Source organism: Lucilia sericata, unplaced genomic scaffold (assembly GCF_015586225.1).
Source record: "Lucilia sericata isolate MDLA Ls3-8-SP2 unplaced genomic scaffold, ASM1558622v1 Contig000365F_arrow, whole genome shotgun sequence".
In the NCBI taxonomy this organism is placed as follows: Eukaryota; Metazoa; Arthropoda; class Insecta; order Diptera; family Calliphoridae; genus Lucilia; species Lucilia sericata.
The window spans coordinates 48443-69578 of NW_023994384.1; the positions used below are offsets into that span (position 1 = coordinate 48443).

General features: G+C 31.3%; 1 protein-coding gene across 1 annotated transcript in view; it reads right to left on the reverse strand.

Annotated features, from left to right (window-relative positions):
• Positions 1–21136, reverse strand: part of LOC119604132 — an 89525-nt gene that overhangs the window by 45519 nt on the left and 22870 nt on the right. The window contains 1 exon segment of the mRNA XM_037956601.1: positions 20840–21003. Coding sequence (XP_037812529.1) covers positions 20840–21003 — 164 coding nt within the window.

The following is a 21136-nucleotide window of genomic DNA, read 5'->3' on the forward strand; positions in this document are numbered from 1 at the left end:
TCACATCTCGTATCTTCTCATATGAACAGCGTTGCAATGCAAAGAAACAAAAAACAACAAGGATAAAACACCACTAGCAACATTAAAAAATAGCAAGAAAAAATCAGTTAAACATACAAATCTTCTCACATATTATGCAAAGAAATAGGAGGAGGGGACACAAAGTTATTTTGGGAGGAAGTAGAATATTTAGAATATTCCAGCACTGTAGACTAGTCTATAGACTGGAATGTAGACTAGACTATAGACTACACTGTAGACTAGAATATAGATTTGATTATAGACTAGAATATAGACTAGATTATGGACTGGATTATTGGCTAGATTATAGGCTAGACTATAGAATAGATTATAGACTATAGACCAGACTATAGACTAGACTATAGACAAGACTATAGACTAGACTATAGACTAGACTATAGACAAGACTATAGACTAGACTATAGACTAGACTATAGACTAGACTATAGACAAGACTATAGACTAGACTATAGACTAGACTATAGACTAGACTATAGACTAGACTATAGACTAGACTATAGACTAGACTATAGACTAGACTATAGACTAGACTATAGACTAGACTAGACTAGACTAGACTATAGACTAGACTACAGACTAGATTATAGACTAGATTATAGACTAGACTATAGACTAGACTATAGACAAGACTATAGACTAGATTATAGACTAGACTATAGACTAGACTATAGACTAGACTAAAGACTAGACTATAGACTAGACTATAGACTGGACTATAGACTAGACTATAGACTAGACTATAGACTAGACTATAGACTAGACTATAGACTAGACTATAGAATAGACTATAGACTAGACTATAGACTAGACTATAGACTAGACTATTGACCAGACTATAGACTAGACTATAGACTAGACTATTAACTAGACTATAGACTAGACTATAGACTAGCCTATAGACTAGACTATAGACTAGACTATAGACTAGACTACAGACTAGATTATAGACTAGATTATAGACTAGACTATAGACTAGACTATAGACAAGACTATAGACTAGATTATAGACTAGACTATAGGACTAGACTATAGACTAGACTAAAGACTAGACTATAGACTAGACTATAGACTGGACTATAGACTAGACTATAGACTAGACTATAGACTAGACTATAGACTGGACTATAGACTAGACTATAGACTAGACTATAGACTGGACTATAGACTAGACTATAGACTGGACTATAGACTAGACTATAGACTAGACTATAGACTAGACTATAGACTGACTATAGACTGATAGACTAGACTATAGACTAGACTATAGACTAGACTATAGACTAGAACTATAGACTAGACTATAGACTAGACTATAGACTAGACTATAGACTAGACTATAGACTAGACTATAGACTAGACTATAGACTAGACTATAGACTAGACTATAGACTAGGACTATAGACTAGACTATAGACTAGACTATAGACTAGACTATAGACTAGACTATAGACTAGACTATAGACTAGACTATAGACTAGACTATAGACTAGACTACTAGACTATAGACTAGACTATAGACTAGACTATAGACTAGACTATAGACTAGACTATAGACTAGACTATAGACTAGACTATAGACTAGACTATAGACTAGACTATAGACTAGACTATAGACTAGACTATAGACTAGACTATAGACTAGACTATAGACTAGACTATAGACTAGACTATAGACTAGACTATAGACTAGACTATAGACTAGACTATAGACTAGACTATAGACTAGACTATAGACTAGACTATAGACTAGACTATAGACTAGACTATAGACTAGACTATAGACTAGACTATAGACTAGACTATAGACTAGACTATAGACTAGACTATAGACTAGACTAAAGACTAGACTATAGACTAGACTAAAGACTAGACTATAGCACTAGACTATAGACTAGACTATAGACTAGACTATAGACTAGACTATAGACTGACTATAGACTAGACTATAGACTGGACTATAGACTAGACTATAGACTAGACTAAAGATTAGACTATAGACTAGACTATAGACTGGACTATAGACTAGACTATAGACTGGACTATAGACTGGACTATAGACTAGACTATAGACTAGACTATAGACTAGACTATAGACTAGACTATAGACTAGACTATAGACTAGACTATAGACTAGACTATAGACTAGACTATAGACTAGACTATAGACTAGACTATAGACTAGACTATAGACTAGACTATAGACTAGACTATAGACTAGACTATAGACTAGCCTATAGACTAGACTATAGACTAGACTATAGACTAGACTATAGACTAGCCTATAGACTAGACTATGGACTAGACTATAGACTAGACTATAGACTAGACTATAGACTAGACTATAGACTAGACTATAGACTAGACTATAGACTAGACTATAGACTAGACTATAGACTAGACTATAGACTAGACTATAGACTAGACTATAGACTATAGACTAGACTATAGACTAGACTATAGACTAGACTATTGACCAGACTATAGACCAGACTATAGACTAGACTATTAACTAGACTATAGACTTGACTACAGACTAGATTATAGACAAGATTATAGTCTAGACTATAGACTAGACTATAGACTAGACTATAGACTAGACTAGACTAGACTAGACTAGACTAGACTAGACTAGACTAGACTAGACTAGACTAGACTAGACTAGACTAGACTAGACTAGACTAGACTAGACTAGACTAGACTAGACTAGACTAGACTAGACTAGACTAGACTAGACTAGACTAGACTAGACTAGACTAGACTAGACTAGACTAGACTAGACTAGACTAGACTAGACTAGACTAGACTAGACTAGACTAGACTAGACTAGACTAGACTAGACTAGACTAGACTAGACTAGACTAGACTAGACTAGACTAGACTAGACTAGACTAGACTAGACTAGACTAGACTAGACTAGACTAGACTAGACTAGACTAGACTAGACTAGACTAGACTAGACTAGACTAGACTAGACTAGACTAGACTAGACTAGACTAGACTAGACTAGACTAGACTAGACTAGACTAGACTAGACTAGACTAGACGAGACTAGACTAGACTAGACTAGACTAGACTAGACTAGACTAGACTAGACTAGACTAACCTAGACTACTAGACTATATTAACTAGACTATAGACTTGACTACAGACTAGATTATAGACTAGATTAGTCTAGACTATAGACTAGACTATAGACCTAGACTATAGACTAGACTAGACTAGACTAGACTAGACTAGACTAGACTAGACTAGACTAGAACTAGACTAGACTAGACTAGACTAGACTAGACTAGACTAGACTAGACTAGACTAGACTAGACTAGACTAGACTAGACTAGACTAGACTAGACTAGACTAGACTAGACTAACTAGACTAGACTATACTAGACTAGACTAGACTAGACTAGACTAGACTAGACTAGACTAGACTAGACTAGACTAGACTAGACTAGAACTATAGACTAGACTAGACTATAGACTAGACTAGACTATAGACTAGACTAGACTATAGACTAGACTAGACTAGACTAGACTAGACTAAGACTAGACTAGACTATACTAGACTAGACTAGACTAGACTAGACTAGGACTAGACTAGACTAGACGAGACTAGACTAGACTAGACTAGACTAGACTAGACTGGACTATAGACTAGACTATTGACTAGAATATTGACTTGACTATAGAGTTCCTTAAGAACTCACTCTTAGCGTTCAGAACTATTATTACTACTATCTGATTTCAAAATTTTCATTACAAAGTATTAAAATAGATCGACTCAGTTGAAAAAAATATATAAAGAACAAACACCCTACTATCGCACATTACAGTTTCCTGTTATTGCTTATATGGCGCCGCAAGCGTTAGTTTTGTAGTTCAAATGTCTGTGAGCGTATGAGAACTAGTGTCGCTCTGAATGTATACATATGTATGTATGTAAGTAAACTGAATCACCATGAATATGTGCGTTATAAAACAACAACATACACACAATCAGGTTTTTATATGCATTAGACCTGTCCAAAAAAAGTTAATTTGTTTTCGGTTAAATACAATTTTAATTCATAAATTTCTTTCCCTAAAATCCTATACAATTCAAATTCTTGCCTTAGATTTAGGTAGGTTATGCCAAACATTTTTAAACATAATCTGCCTACGAACTAAAATAATCATAGCTATGTTATTGATAACTTCCATTTCAGGTTCCACCAAGTCCAAATCTATCCAATTTAGGCCAGGTCTAATATATTTATATACATGCATATGTATGTATGTATATTTAAGTCTGTTTGAGTCATTTCAAGCTATAGTTCGTTGCTACGTTTGTCTGTTTGTTTGTCTGCTGTTTATTTATTTGTTTAGCCATTATTGCGTAGATGCCACAGACATTTCAGACAAATGTACTCCTGCCACCAAAATCCAAATCTACTCCCCACATACACACACACACACTCGTCAACAACATTTTCCTTTTCATTTAAAGAAATTTTCTTACAACATTTTTCTGTTATCCCATCACGAGTGTTTATAATCTGTGTGTATGTCTGTGTAATTTAGCTGCGAAAGTATTGGTATTATTGCTTTGTATGTGTATGTTTTCATTTAAATTTTTTTCGCAAAATCATTTTAAAATAACGATTTGTTTCTTTCATTTTGTTTTAAATATTCGAATGTGAAATTGCTTGTAAGTGTGTATATTGCAAAAGGTTGTATGATTTTTAGTATTTTACGTTATATTTAAACAAAGCGACTAAGCACAGTGGTCTTCTATAGTAACTAGAGATAAAGGCTAGGCTATAGACTAGACTATAGACTAGACTATAGACTAGACTATAGACTAGACTATAGATTAGACTATAGATTAGACTATAGACTAGACTATAGACTAGACTATAGACTAGACTATAGACTAGACTATAGACTAGACTATAGACTAGACTATAGACTAGACTATAGACTAGACTATAGACTAGACTATAGACTAGACTATAGACTAGACTATAGACTAGACTATAGACTAGACTATAGACTAGACTATAGACTAGACTATAGACTAGACTATAGACTAGACTATAGACTAGACTATAGACTAGACTATAGACTAGACTATAGACTAGTACTATAGACTAGACTATAGACTAGACTATAGACTAGACTATAGACTAGACTATAGACTAGACTATAGACCTAGTACTATAGACTAGACTATCGACTAGACTAGACTATAGACTAGACTATAGACTAGACTATACTAGACTAGAGCTAACTATAGACTAGACTATAGACTAGACTATAGACTAGACTATAGACTAGACTATAGACTAGACTATAGACTAGACTATAGACTAGACTATAGACTAGACTATAGACTAGACTATAGACTAGACTATAGACTAGACTATAGACTAGACTATAGACTAGACTATAGACTAACTATAGACTAAGACTATAGACTAGACTATAGGACTAGACTATAGACTAGACTATTAGACTAGGACTATAGACTAGACTATAGCCTAGACTATAGACTAGACTATAGACTAGACTATAGACTAGACTATAGACTAGACTATAGGACTAGGACTATAGGACTAGACTATAGACTAGGACTATAGACTAGACTATAGACTAGACTATAGACTAGACTATAGACTAGACCTATAGACTAGACTATAGACTAGACTATAGACATGACTATAGACTAGGAACAAACGATCACGATCAAACTCATCAACATCCCTTTTACCTTTATTTGACCAATTTCCCAAAATAAAAAACCACCACTTCAAACAAAAATATCATAGCAACAACATAATATGTATGTGTATAAGTAGGAGTGTAAACAAAATGAGATTAAACGCATGTATGCGACTCTCCCTACAAAAGATTTGTTTTATAGTCTCTCTCTACTTTAATATTTCATGCCATTTTTGGTTATAGAAGTGCAAGTGTATTCATACATATGTATGTATACATAAAGTTAAGTACTACATATACATACATATGTATGTACTCATGTATGTATAAATAAGTATCTGTTTTGTTTGTTTTCCTTCCTGTGCCAAATTTTATTTAAGTGTGGGAGTTGGTTGGTATTTTATAAACATGGCTGTGTATGCGTGGCTTTTAGTTCTGATGTTGATTCTATTTTGTTTTCTTATTTTTCAGTTTTATTTTTCAACATTGAAAACCATACACCATGTGGTTCATTCATTATAATCTATTCATACAAATATTTGTGGAAATAAATGTGTATGTAGCTTTAATCACGAATGAGTGTTTAAGTATTATTAGGGTTTTGAACTTTTATAGCTAAGGAATTAATGTTACATTTTTGACAAAATTTTAAAAGGGATATAAATTACAATTGTTCTTGTAGTTGTAACAAATTACATTTTGGTATTAAATATTCGATTTGAATCACAAGCACTCCCTCTACTTAAACACATTTTGTTCTTTTAATATTTTATAATTAGTCATAAGAAGCATTAATATTCTTCATTGCTAAAATATTTCTTAATTTTTTAAAATATCCTTTTTTCAAATCTATTTAATAGCCAACCCTACTAATGCTTTTCTTACACAACACAGCTTGAGCTTTGTCCATTTCATAAATTTCGTTTTTTTTTTTTATTTTTTTTGCCAAATTTTGCTGAAACATTCTCGTTCACTGGACAATATTCACAATTTACAGATTTTCAAATATTTTTTGTTATCCTATCAGCTCTTTGATTTTGTCTCTTTATAGTAGCCCATGATTCTTATATGCCCTACAATAGGTTCTAGTCTAGTCTGTAGTGTAATCTATAGTCTGGTCTATTTGCTAGTCTACAGTCTAGTCCATAGTCTAGTCTATAGTCTAGTCCACAGTTTAGTCTATAGTTTAGTCAATAGTCTAGTCTATAGTTATGTCAATAGTATAATATATACTATTGTATATAGTCTAGCTTATATTCTATAGTCTTATCTATAGTCTAGTCTATAGTCTAGTCTATAGTCTAGTCTATAGTCTAGTCTATAGTCTAGTCTATAGTCTAGTCTATAGTCTAGTCTATAGTCTAGTCTATAGTTAGTCTATAGTCTCGTCTATAGTCTAGTCTAGTCTATAGTCTAGTCTATAGTCTAGTCTATAGTCTAGTCTATAGTCTAGTCTATAGTCTAGTCTATAGTCTAGTCTATAGTCTAGTCTATAGTCTAGTCTATAGCTAGTCTATAGTCTAGTCTATAGTCTAGTCTATAGTCTAGTCTATAGTCTAGTCTCTAGTCTAGTCTATAGTCTAGTCTATAGTCTAGTCTATAGTCTAGTCTATAGTCTAGTCTATAGTCTAGTCTATAGTCTAGTCTATAGTCTCGTCTATAGTCTAGTCTATAGTCTCGTCTATAGTCTAGTCTACTATAGTCTAGTCTATAGTCTAGTCTATAGTCTAGTCTATAGTCTAGTCTATCGTCTAGTCTATATCTAGTCTATAGTCTGTCTATAGTCTAGTCTATAGTCTAGTCTATAGTCTAGTCTATAGTCTAGTCTATAGTCTAGTCTCTAGTCTAGTCTATAGTCTAGTCTCTAGTCTAGTCTAGTCTAGTCTCTAGTCTAGTCTATAGTCTAGTCTATAGTCTAGTCTATAGTCTAGTCTATCGTCTAGTCTATAGTCTAGTCTATAGTCTAGTCTATAGTCTAGTCTAGTCTATAGTCTAGTCTATAGTCTAGTCTATAGTCTAGTCTATAGTCTAGTCTATAGTCTAGTCTATAGTCTAGTCTATAGTCTAGTCTATAGTCTAGTCTATAGTCTAGTCTATAGTCTAGTCTATAGTCTCGTCTATAGTCTAGTCTATAGTCTCGTCTATAGTCTAGTCTATAGTCTAGTCTATAGTCTAGTCTATAGTCTAGTCTATAGTCTAGTCTATAGTCTAGTCTATAGTCTAGTCTATAGTCTAGTCTATAGTCTAGTCTATAGTCTAGTCTATAGTCTAGTCTATAGTCTAGTCTATAGTCTAGTCTATAGTCTAGTCTATAGTCTAGTCTATAGTCTAGTCTATAGTCTAGTCTATAGTCTAGTCTATAGTCTAGTCTATAGTCTAGTCTATAGTCTAGTCTATAGTCTAGTCTATAGTCTAGTCTATAGTCTAGTCTATAGTCTAGTCTATAGTCTAGTCTATAGTCTAGTCTATAGTCTAGTCTATAGTCTAGTCTATAGTCTAGTCTATAGTCTAGTCTATAGTCTAGTCTATAGTCTAGTCTATAGTCTCGTCTATAGTCTAGTCTATAGTCTCGTCTATAGTCTAGTCTATAGTCTAGTCTATAGTCTAGTCTATAGTCTAGTCTATAGTCTAGTCTATAGTCTAGTCTATAGTCTAGTCTATAGTCTAGTCTATAGTCTAGTCTATAGTCTAGTCTATAGTCTAGTCTATAGTCTAGTCTATAGTCTAGTCTATAGTCTAGTCTATAGTCTAGTCTATAGTCTAGTCTATAGTCTAGTCTATAGTCTAGTCTATAGTCTAGTCTATAGTCTAGTCTATAGTCTAGTCTATAGTCTAGTCTATAGTCTAGTCTATAGTCTAGTCTATAGTCTAGTCTATAGTCTAGTCTATAGTCTAGTCTATAGTCTAGTCTATAGTCTAGTCTATAGTCTAGTCTATAGTCTAGTCTATAGTCTAGTCTATAGTCTAGTCTATAGTCTAGTCTATAGTCTAGTCTATAGTCTAGTCTATAGTCTAGTCTATAGTCTAGTCTATAGTCTAGTCTATAGTCTAGTCTATAGTCTAGTCTATAGTCTCGTCTATAGTCTCGTCTATAGTCTAGTCTATAGTCTCGTCTATAGTCTAGTCTATAGTCTAGTCTATAGTCTAGTCTATAGTCTAGTCTATAGTCTAGTCTATAGTCTAGTCTATAGTCTAGTCTATAGTCTAGTCTATAGTCTAGTCTATAGTCTAGTCTATAGTCTAGTCTATAGTCTAGTCTATAGTCTAGTCTATAGTCTAGTCTATAGTCTAGTCTATAGTCTAGTCTATAGTCTAGTCTATAGTCTAGTCTATAGTCTAGTCTATAGTCTAGTCTATAGTCTAGTCTATAGTCTAGTCTATAGTCTAGTCTATAGTCTAGTCTATAGTCTAGTCTATAGTCTAGTCTATAGTCTAGTCTATAGTCTCGTCTATAGTCTAGTCTATAGTCTCGTCTATAGTCTATAGTCTAGTCTAGAGTGTCTAGTCTATAGTCTAGTCTATAGTCTAGTCTATAGTCTAGTTCCTAGTCTAGTCTTAGTAGTCTATAGTCTAGTCTATCGTCTAGTCTATAGTCAGTCTATCGTCTAGTCTATAGTCTAGTCTATAGTCTAGTCTATAGTCTAGTCTATAGTCTAGTCTATAGTCTAGTCTATAGTCTAGTCTATATAGTCTATAGTCTAGCTATAGTCTAGTCTATAGTCTAGTCTATAGTCTAGTCTATAGTCTAGTCTATAGTCTATGTCTATAGTCTAGTCTATAGTTAGTCTATAGTCTAGTCTATAGTCTAGTCTATAGTCTAGTTCTATAGTCTAGTCTATAGTCTAGTCTATAGTCTAGTCTATAGTCTAGTCTATGTCTAGTCTATAGTCTAGTCTATAGTCTAGTCTATAGTCTAGTCTATAGTCTAGTCTATAGGTCTAGTCTATAGTCTAGTCTATAGTCTAGTTCTATAGTCTAGTCTATAGTCTAGTCTATAGTCTAGTCTATAGTCTAGTCTATAGTCTAGTCTATAGTCTAGTCTATAGTCTAGCTATAGTCTATAGTCTAGTCTATAGTCTAGTCTATAGTCTAGTCTATAGTCTAGTCTATAGTCTAGTCTATAGTCTAGTCTATAGTCTAGTCTATAGTCTAGTCTATAGTCTAGTCTATAGTCTAGTCTATAGTCTAGTCTATAGTCTAGTCTATAGTCTAGTCTATAGTCTAGTCTATAGTCTAGTCTATAGTCTAGTCTATAGTCTAGTCTATAGTCTAGTCTATAGTCTAGTCTATAGTCTAGTCTATAGTCTAGTCTATAGTCTAGTCTATAGTCTAGTCTATAGTCTAGTCTATAGTCTAGTCTATAGTCTAGTCTAAGTATAGTCTGTAGTCTAGTCTAAAGTATAGTCTGTAGTCTAGTCTAAAGTATAGTCTGTAGTCTAGTCTAAAGTCTAGTCTATAGTCTAGGCTATAGTCTAGTCTAAAGTCTAGTCTATAGTCTAGTCTATAGTCTAGTCTATAGTCTAGTCTATAGTCTAGTCTATAGTCTAGTCTATAGTCTAGTCTATAGTCAGTCTATAGTCTAATCTATAGTCTAGTCTATAGTCTAGTCTATAGTCTAGTCTATAGTCTAGTCTATAGTCTAGTCTATAGTCTAGTCTATAGTCTAGTCTATAGTCTGGTCTATAGTCTGGTCTATAGTCTAGTCTATAGTCTAGTCTATAGTCTAGTCTATAGTCTAGTCTATATTCTAGTCTACAGTCTAATCTATAGTCTAGCCTATAGTCTAATCTATAGTCTAGCCAATAGTCTATGGTCTAGTCTATAGTCTAGTCTATAGTATAGTCTTTAGTCTAGCCTTAGTCTAGTCTATAGTCTAGTCTATAGTTTATTCTCTAGTCTAGTCTATAGTCTAGTCTACAGTTTATTCTATAGTCTAGTCTATAGTCAACTCTATAGTCCAGTCTATAGTCTAATCTATAGTCTAGCCTATAGTCTATGGTCTAGTCTATAGTCTAGTCAATAGTCTAGTCTATAGTATAGTCTTTAGTCTAGTCTATAGTATAGTCTTTAGTCTAGCCTATAGTCTAGTCTATAGTCTAGTCTATAGTTTATTATATAGTCTAGTCTATAGTTTATTATATAGTCTAGTCTATAGTCTAGTCTATAGTTTATTCTATAGTCTAGTCTATATTCTAGTCTATAGTCTAGTCTATAGTCCAGTCCATAGTCTACTCTATAGTTTACTCTATAGTCCAGTCTATAGTCTAGTCTATAGTCCAGTCTATAGTCCAGTCTATAGTCAAGTCTAGTCTATAGTCTAGTCTAGTCTAGTCTATAGTCAAGTCTGTCTATAGTTCAACAGTCTATAGTCTAGAGTCCATCCTATAATATAGTCTGTGATCTATTCTCTAGCTAGTTTATAGCGTAGTCTATAGTAGTCTTTAGTCTAGTCTATAGTCCAGTCTACAGTTTAGTCTATAGTCTAGTCTATAGTCTAATCCATAGTCTGCTCTATAGTCTAGTATATAGTCAATAGAGTGGTCTATAAGTTATTCTATAGTCCAGTCTACAAACTAGTCTATAGTCCAGTATATATTCTGGTCTATTGTCCAGTCTATTGTTTAGTCTTTAGTCTGGTCTATACTTAAGTCTAGTCTATGATCTGATCTATATTCTGATATATAGTTTATTTTATAATCTAGTCTAAATCATTATTTTAATTAAGAGAAGGGTATTGCAAAATTCTTTTCCACTGCCCTCCATTAGACAACCAAAATCTATATACTTTTTCTGCGAAAATATAGAAAAAAAATTCAAACACAAAAAACGGAATAAATAAAATAATAGTTTCAGTAAACTCAAATATTGGCTTTTATCATACTTTATCTGTTCTGAAGTTTAAATGTTTTATTGTTTGTGAGTGGTTCTGTTTTTTTCTTTTTGTTTCTTGTTCAAACAATTTTAAAAATATTTGACCTAGTCTTTGCTTTTTCAGATTTTATGGTGTTTTGTTTAACCATCTTATCTTTGATATTTAATCTTTTTCTGCTAGGAAATCATTCTGTTATCAACGGAAAATAAATTCAGTTATTTTCAGTTATTTTTTTTTCACCAAAAACAAACCCATTCCCTTGATAACTGTATAAATATGTAAGTATGTATGGATATTAATGGTGTGGCGCGAATGTAGCGAGGTCGTGTTGGAGATTATGCTAAACGTTAATGATGCAAACAGTATGTTTGAAAAAAATCAAAATTTATTTCATTTTGATTACTGTAAAAGAAAAACAAACAAAGATCTAAATGGAAAATACATGTAAATCAAAATTTTTAAATAGATTTATGGAAATTTCTTTAACAAGCTTTTAACAAATTGCATTTAGTAAGGTAAATTTTAAATACGAAAACCACATTACCAAAAAACGAACCTATTTTCCAATAAGAACATATATATTTGAAATACGTACTAACTAAATATTTCTCTTCTAAACCAATTTTCTTTAACCATTTTGCTAATAACAAAAAAAAAAAACAAGTAAGAAATTAAAGTCGGGCGAGGCCGACCATATAATACCCTACACCTTTGACAAAAATATAATGTGATTTAGTTGCCATAATAAAGCATTTAAGTTGAATTGTACCTTGCCTTAGATATACATACTTAAGCCGTTTATTGTTGAATAAAATTGTGGACATTTAAGTGAAATTTTGATGGGGGCTTTTCAAAGGGGCTAGGGTCATATGAGAACCTATTATTATGGAATTCGTGGGAGTCATCAAGTCTTGTATACAACTTGGTTATTGCAGCTTTTTGTCGAGATATGAGTATATTAAACATAATTATGAACTTAAAAGCCCTATTCGGGGGTTCAGTTGTATGGGGGCTAGGTGATATAATGGACCGATGGTAACCATTTTCAATAGGCTTCGTCTACGGTACCATAAAAGATCATGTGCCAAATTTCATTGAATTATCTCCAAAATTGCGACCTGTAGTTTGATTACAAGTTTTAAAAGCCCTATTGGGGGGTTCAGTTGTATGGGGGCTAGGTGAAATAATGGACCGATCTTAACCATTTTCAATAGGCTTCGTCCCTGGGACAATAGAAGATCATGTAGCAAATTTCATTGAATTATCTTCAAAATTGCGACCTGTAGTTTGATTACAAGGTTTACATGGACGGACGGACAGACGGACGGACATAGCTTAATCGACTCAGAAAATGATTCTGAGCCGATTGGTATACTTTAAGGTGGGTATAGGACCAATATTATTGTGCGTTACAAACATCAGCACAAACCCAATATACCCTCCCCACTGAAGTGGTGTAGGGTATAATAAAATTTAATTTCATTTTAAAATCAAATCATACCCAACACTTCATCAGACTTAAAATTAATATAATTTTATTTAATCTCCATAAAATTACAAAACAATTTTACATTATCATACAAATCTATATACTATATGTAAAAGAGTAGCGTTACTGACTGACTGATTCATCATCGCACAGCCCATACGACTGAACCTAGAAACATGAAATTTAGACAGTATATGTGTTTTTGGTAATGTAGATCCACTAAGGAGGGATTTTTGGAAATTTGTACATTTACGGGTAAAAAGGGGAAAAACGGGTAAAACAGGTTTTCTTAATTATCTTACACAATATTAGTGATACAAGAAAAATTTTAAATGCACCTGTATCTACTCTTAAAATGAGCAAATAGGTGTCTGGCACTTTTTTGAAATTCATAATTTTAAGGGGTAAAAATGTGTAACAAAGATGATTTTTGTACCTTTTTTGGTCCTTTATAACTTTTGAAATAATTAACATAATCAAATTTTATAAATATTTTGGATACATCTCACAAAATTATGAGACACCTGTTTCGTACTTTTTAAAATTCAGCCCTTTTTGGGTGTAAAAAGGAGAAAACTGTATTTATGGTACTTTTTTTTTAGCACATTAAGAAAACTTTTTCGGTTTATTGAATTATTCCTATTAAATTACGGACTAACTCTGTAATATTTATTGTAATAAAATTTTTGCTATTTCACTGAGGAAAAAAGTACCAAAAAGGGAAAAAAACGGGAAATTTAATTTTATTCAAACTCATTGCGCCAATTTTTATAAAATTTCAAAAAGTAGTTTATTTACTCACACAAAATAAGCTATTGGTATATTATTTTGGAATTGGAGTACTGAGGCCTATATAGGAACAAATTCGAGTAAATTGTTTGGTACCTTTTTGAAAGCACAATTTTTCTGGAACAAATGTATGCAGATTTGAATCGTTTGAGTTTTATCTGTGATATATAGATTTAAATACGGAACATTTTGTAAACTTAATTCTAAGCGAAAAGGTTAAACATTGTACTCTTTTTATTAGTACTTTCCATTTAGATAAAATTTATTCCACTTTTGGTACTTTTTCTTCTTTCAAATGATACTCTATGTATGTTCTTTAATATGAACTCAAACACACATGATTATTAAACATACACGGTCCTCATTGAATAAGATTCTTTAAGAGACAACTTTTTAGTACTTTTTATCTCATAAATTGTACTTTTTTAATTTTCTAAAATATTCAACCTAGGAACATTAATTTTAACATACATGGTCTTGACTGAATAATATTCTGTAAGTGGGAACTATTTGGTACTTTTCTATTCTTCAAATGGTACCTTTTAGATTCTTTATAATAGTTAACCGGAACACACGCTCCTTATTAAATGAGAATTCAAATGATAATCTATTAGAAGTATTTTATGGTACTTTTTTTAAAATATTACTTTCAAAATTTTCCATAATGTGGAAGCTAAATGAATGAAACTAAAAATACAAGCTTCTTACTGAATGCGAATTTAATCACGTGATATTGAACGTATAAAACTGAAACATTAAAAAAATGTTTAATCAATTTTAATTTTCTATAAAAGTAAACAAAATTTTGAATGTATTTAATTTAAGTTAGGGTAGCGAAGCACCCAGGGTATGCTAGTAGTTATATATAGAAGAGCCATATATTAGTTATTCCAATATAAATCCAGCAACAAATCTAAATCCCCAAACAAACCACATATACAAATTGTAAAGAAAATCATTTGCATTCTTACAGCATTGAGAAAAAGTCTCATACCAAGTCTGCTAGAAATTTGTTGTATTGGAATGTAGTGATAAGGATTTTATAGTTAGAACACTAGATTACGAAAACAAGTTATCGTTTTTAACACAAGAATGAAACCTATTGAAAGTCATTCAAATAAGTCCAAAAGCATGTTCAGAGTTTCTTTAACGATGTCCCTCCGACAACAATTCTTAAAAATCCATCCTTGTTTTCGAATCTTTGTTACACGGTGTTAATATTTTCATTATTGAGATGAGATATATACATTTGGTTTGAATATCATATTATTTACAAGTATAAATAATAAAATAATAGATTTTCTCTAAGAAACCACAACAAGTACAACTACAATAAAGATTTGAACAAGAAAGCCATCATGGCTATCAAATAGGCTTGTAGTAAATTAACCAAACTTTAAAATACCAATACATGACAAATATACTATATTCACATAAATACACAAATACTGATGCATATTAGACATCTATATATATAAAAATGAACGTGTGTTTGTTTGTATGTTTGTATGTTTGTATGTTTGAACGTTATAGACTACTAAACGGCTGAACCGATTTTCTTGAAATTTTCACAGCATATTCCTGCATGTCTGGAATAGGTAATAGGCTACTTTTTATTTCGAAATTTCAAGTGGGCGATGAGCCACGCCCACATTAAGAAAATATAAAATCCGTATATTTTAGATAATATAACAGTTAGAGTCCTCAAATTTTGTCGGAGCCACTTTAGTGTCAATATGATCATTTAGGACAAAAAGTAGGCGGACTAGCATTAGGGGGCGTGGTACCTCCCATATAAATTAAATACAAAAATTCGTTTATCTGGGAAACTAATAGAACTAAATTCTTAAAATTTAGCACGAAGAACTTTAACATCCATATAAACATTTTGGGTAATAAATTGGCGGACTACCCATGAGGGGAGCGGCACCTCCCATATTAATTAAATACAAAAATTCGTTTATCTGGGAAACTAATAGAACTAAATTCTTAAAATTTTGCACAAAGAACTTTAACATCCATATAAACATTTTGGGTAAAAAATTGGCGGACTACCCATGAGGGGAGCGGCACCTCCCATATTAATTAAAAACAAAAATTCGTTTATCTGGGAAACTAATAGAACTAAATTCTTAAAATTTTGCACGAAGAACTTAATATTCATCTGAACATTTTTAAGGAAAAAAGAGCGGACTTTCATCTGGGGGGCTTGGAGCCCCCATATGAATAAAATAGAAAAATTCGTATATCTGAGAAACAATTAGAGCTAGAATCATTAAATTTTACTTGAAGAACTTTGACATTCACCTGAACATTTAGAATATAACGGGCGGACTTCCAATGGGTTACTTGGTACCTCCCATATGAATTAAATACAAAATTTCGTTTAACTGGGAAACTAATAGAACTAGATTCTTCAAATTTTGAACAAATTATTTTAATAATCATCTGAATATTTTGGAGGAAAAAGGGCGGACTTTCATCCGGGGGGCTTGAAGCCCCCACATGAATTAAATTCGTATATCTGAGAAACTATTAGAGCTAGAATCTTAAAATTTTACATGAAGAACTTTGACATTCATGTGAACATTTAGAGAATAACGGGCGGACTTTCAATGGGGGGCTTGGCACCACATATATGAATTAAATACAAAATTTCGTGCATCTTGGAAACTCTTATATTATTCAAATTTTTTGTAGATAGATAGAAATTGGCGATAGATAGAAACTGGCGAACTTGCAATAATTTGCTTGACATCTTTTATATGTAACATATAATAAATCTGGTATTTATTTATACATATTCCTTTTAGGGTAGCAAAGCACACTGGGTATAGCTAGTTAATAATAAATATACATACAAATATCAGGGAGGCTTAATTTGAATTACAAAAAGTACCATTCCATTTCAGTTCAGCTTTAATAAATTTGGTACCAAACTTGTACTTAAAACGTACCAAAAACACATATTACAACAATTTCAACTTTTAATCTTCTTGAAAATATTAGTAAATTCCCTTCTTTATGTATATTTGCATGCACTGGCATGCATAAATAAGTTTAAGTAAAAGAGCTGTTCGATACTAAATATTTCTATATGATACAATTTATTGGCAATATTAAGTATTTTCAGTTATTTACTACAACGAAGAAAACAAATAACTACTATAAATACATATACATACATATCTAATGTAAGATGCAAATCTGAGTTTACATAAATAAATAATATATTGTATATTTGCTTACCCAGCAAAAACAACAACAATTGAAGTCAAAACTTCGAAAGTTCCAGAATCACTTTTTGAGACCGTAGTCTGACATGCCCGACCATATCAGTTTCTAAACTTTTTCATGTCGAAATTTTTACTTCTTCTTTTTGCTTATTTGGAACTTATAGTTTGCTGGGTTAATATACATAAATACATACATCTGTAAAGTTATATAATTTACAGAGAATTTACTTAAAATTAGGTAGAAAAACTATTTAGTTTCATAAAGTAGTTTTTGTTTATCAAAATTAAAATTAGTTACCTCTGAAGAAAATCTCGAAGAAATTTTGATATTAAATTTTACACAGACAAACTTGATGATTAAAATCAGCTTTGAATGAAAATTGTATATAAGAATTACGTCTAACAGGATTTATTGTTGCAACATAAGAAATCATTGATAACTATGTTTACAAGGACACAAAAAAACTCAAAAAGTGATAAGTGACAAAATTGTCTAAACTACTTTTTAATTTTTGGCCTTTTTCGTATAATAGTTAACCTTTTGGGCTCTGTGATACTGGATCTCCTTTCCTCTTTGGGGTGTTTGTGGCCGTAATGTTCAGTTCCTCTGAGTGTTAGCGTCTATTAATGCAGAATTCTATCTATCTATCTATCTATCTATCTATCTATCTATCTATCTATCTATCTATCTATCTATCTATCTATCTATCTATCTATCTATCTATTCTATCTATCTATCTATATATCTATCTATCTATCTATCTATCTATCTATCTATCTATCTATCTATCTAGCTATCTATCTATCTATCTATCTATCTATCTATCTATCTATCTATCTATCTATCTATCTATCTATCTATCTATCTATCTACTATCTATCTATCTATCTATCTATCTATCTATCTATCTATCTATCTATCTATCTATCTATCTATCTATCTATCTATCTATCTATCTATCTATCTATCTATCTATCTATCTATCTATCTATCTATCTATCTATCTATCTATCTATCTATCTATCTATCTATCTATCTATCTATCTATCTATCTATTCTATCTATCTATCTATCTATCTATCTATCTATCTATCTATCTATCTATCTATCTATCTATCTATCTATCTATCTTCTATCTATCTATCTATCTATCTATCTATCTATCTATCATATTCTATCTATCTATCTATCTACTATCTATCTATCTATCTATCTATCTATTCTATCTATCTAATCTATCTATCTATTATCTATATCTATCTACTATCTATCTATCTATTATCTATCTATCTATCTATCTATCTATCTATCCTATCTATCTATCTAATCTATCTCTATCTATCTATCTATCTATCTATCTATCTATCTATCTATCTATCTATCTATCTATCTATCTATCTATCTATCTATCTATCTATCTATCTATCTATCTATCTATCTATCTATCTATCTATCTATCTATGTGCGAGCCGTCTAAACAATACTTTTTTGCATTTTATACCCTACATAACTCTTGTGAGGAGGGTATTATTGCATTTGTCCTTAAAGTATACCCATCGACTCAGAATCAATTTCTGAGTCGATTAAGACAGGCCGTAATTTTCAAAATATTTTGATAAAATTTGGACTACTCCAAATTATGACTAGGTGACTATCAAACAACTTGACCTTCCGATTTGGGCTTCTTAGCTCATAACTACGTCAAATATACCTCCATCTCGCCAAGAATTGGCACACCTAAGTTTTATTTGACCCTAGCCCCCACACAAACATACCTTAATATTTTCTTAAACGTCCACAATTGAGTTATAACTAATTTTTTAAAATATATCCCTTCTCAAAATTTGAAAAGGATCATCCTATATTTGAACTTTACTCTTTTATAAAGGTTCTTTTTCATCAATAAATTGCTTAATAATACATAATAATTTATAAAATATACTCATGATGTAGGGTGTTATATGGCGGGCAATGCCCGTCTATACTTTCCTACTTGCTTGTATGTATGTATATAATTATTTGTTGCAAATATTAGTCTATCTAATAAAACTGTAGCTCAGCCAATCTCATTGTTGTTGTTTACAACAGTGCACACAGGTAAGGTAAGTTTTTTTCTATATTTTCAACATTACATGTACAGGTGATAGACAATTTGCTCCGGAAACTTAATCAATATTATGTGAAAGATAAGTGTATTGCACTTATATATACAACAATGTGAAAATATACATATGTATGACTATGTATGTAATACACAAATTATATATAGAAATATGCATGTAAGTTAGTGATGTGTAAACCGCAAGCAATAATGTAAAATCAATTTAAAATGCTCACTCAAATATATTATTTTAATTAAGATAGGGAATATGAGTGTGAATACACATGTAGTTAATATGGTGGTACTAATTTTTACCCCACAGTTTAGGAGAGGGTAATAAATCTAATTTACATTGAAGATTTTAAGAAAATATTTTAGTTTCACATTTTTGTATGATATTCGTTTCAATTAAATGTTATATTGTAAAGTAAATGGAATTCAATTGATTACTTTACATATCCTAAGTAATCTAAAAGGTGGACAGACAAGCTTGAAGAAATTTAGAGAGTTCTCATTGATTTTCAATCTGTTCAGATTTAGAAAAGTACTTATTAGTTTACTATTTCCATGACCATCTACAGATTTGCTGGGCATAGGAAAAGGTTCATTTGTTCGTTAAGTTCTTACAAATTGAATCAAATTTGTTATTGATTAGAGAAAGCTGGGTGTAAAATTTAGTAATGAACAAGTAGATAAAATACTTAGAACCATATAATTAAACAAAGTCGATAATAGCAAATGTGTTATATTACACATGTGTATAAATTTACATACAAGGAAAGATGAAACTTTTAATACATAATTTAACTTTTAAAGTAATTTGTAAAAATATTTCTAGTTTTGTAATATATTAAATATAGAGGAAATAAACTAATTTTATCATATAAATTAAATTTTAAATATTTCCTTAGAATTTAATATTAATTAAGATCCCATAAAGAATTTTCATTGACAATTGTTTGAAATATGTTTACATGTCCTAGTTAAAGGATAATTACTCAATATGGTTAAGCACAAATACAATCAACAACACACAGTGGTATTGGTTTAAGTTTAATGTTTATATTACAAATGTTTAGTTTTTTTTGTGATCGTACTTTTCAAAACTGAACATGAAAACCTCAGATTTCACAACTGCAACTCAATACAAAAACTAATCGGCTCCAACTGCTTTTCTCTACGATATCCCTAATAGTTCATGAGATGCCGCATCCATGAAAACAATAATTGAAAATACTGTGCAGAACCAAGTAGGGTGGTTCATGTTCTAAATTTTTAAAAATCTAAAACAAATGTTCTACTAATTCGTGTTGTATATTCTCTGAAAAATGTTTAGATCTTGCGAAAAACTCCCTAATATATCATATACTACAGATATCCCTTTCACTCACAATTCAATTTTCCTACCTAACATATCAAATAAAAGATGAAGAAGAAAAAACAAACTAAACTAAACTTTTCTCATGCATTTTAGTTGTTTAAAACATCGATTCCTGCAGCCATATCATCGATATGTAAAACTTTTCAATTAAACTTACAACAACAGTACAACGTATGGAAAAAAATTAAAAAAAAAACATAAAAAATAAAAATCATTTTAACCTCTTCTTACCTCAATATCACCGCTGTCAGGATGACGCATTACAAATGCTGACGGCACAACACCCGGTATTTCCTGTTGCGGTATAAACAGCAATGAATGATGGAAGATGGCATTCAATAGAAGACTCATAACCACAACTGGTTTGTATTTACCAAACTTGTCAACAAGAAAACCTAGAAAATTTATATAGAAATAAATAGAGCAGATAGTTAGTTAGTCGGTAGTAAGTAGTTAATGGTATATAGATTTTTCAATACAAATATAAACTATTTTAGCTGTATGTGTGATAAATGCTATTAAACCATT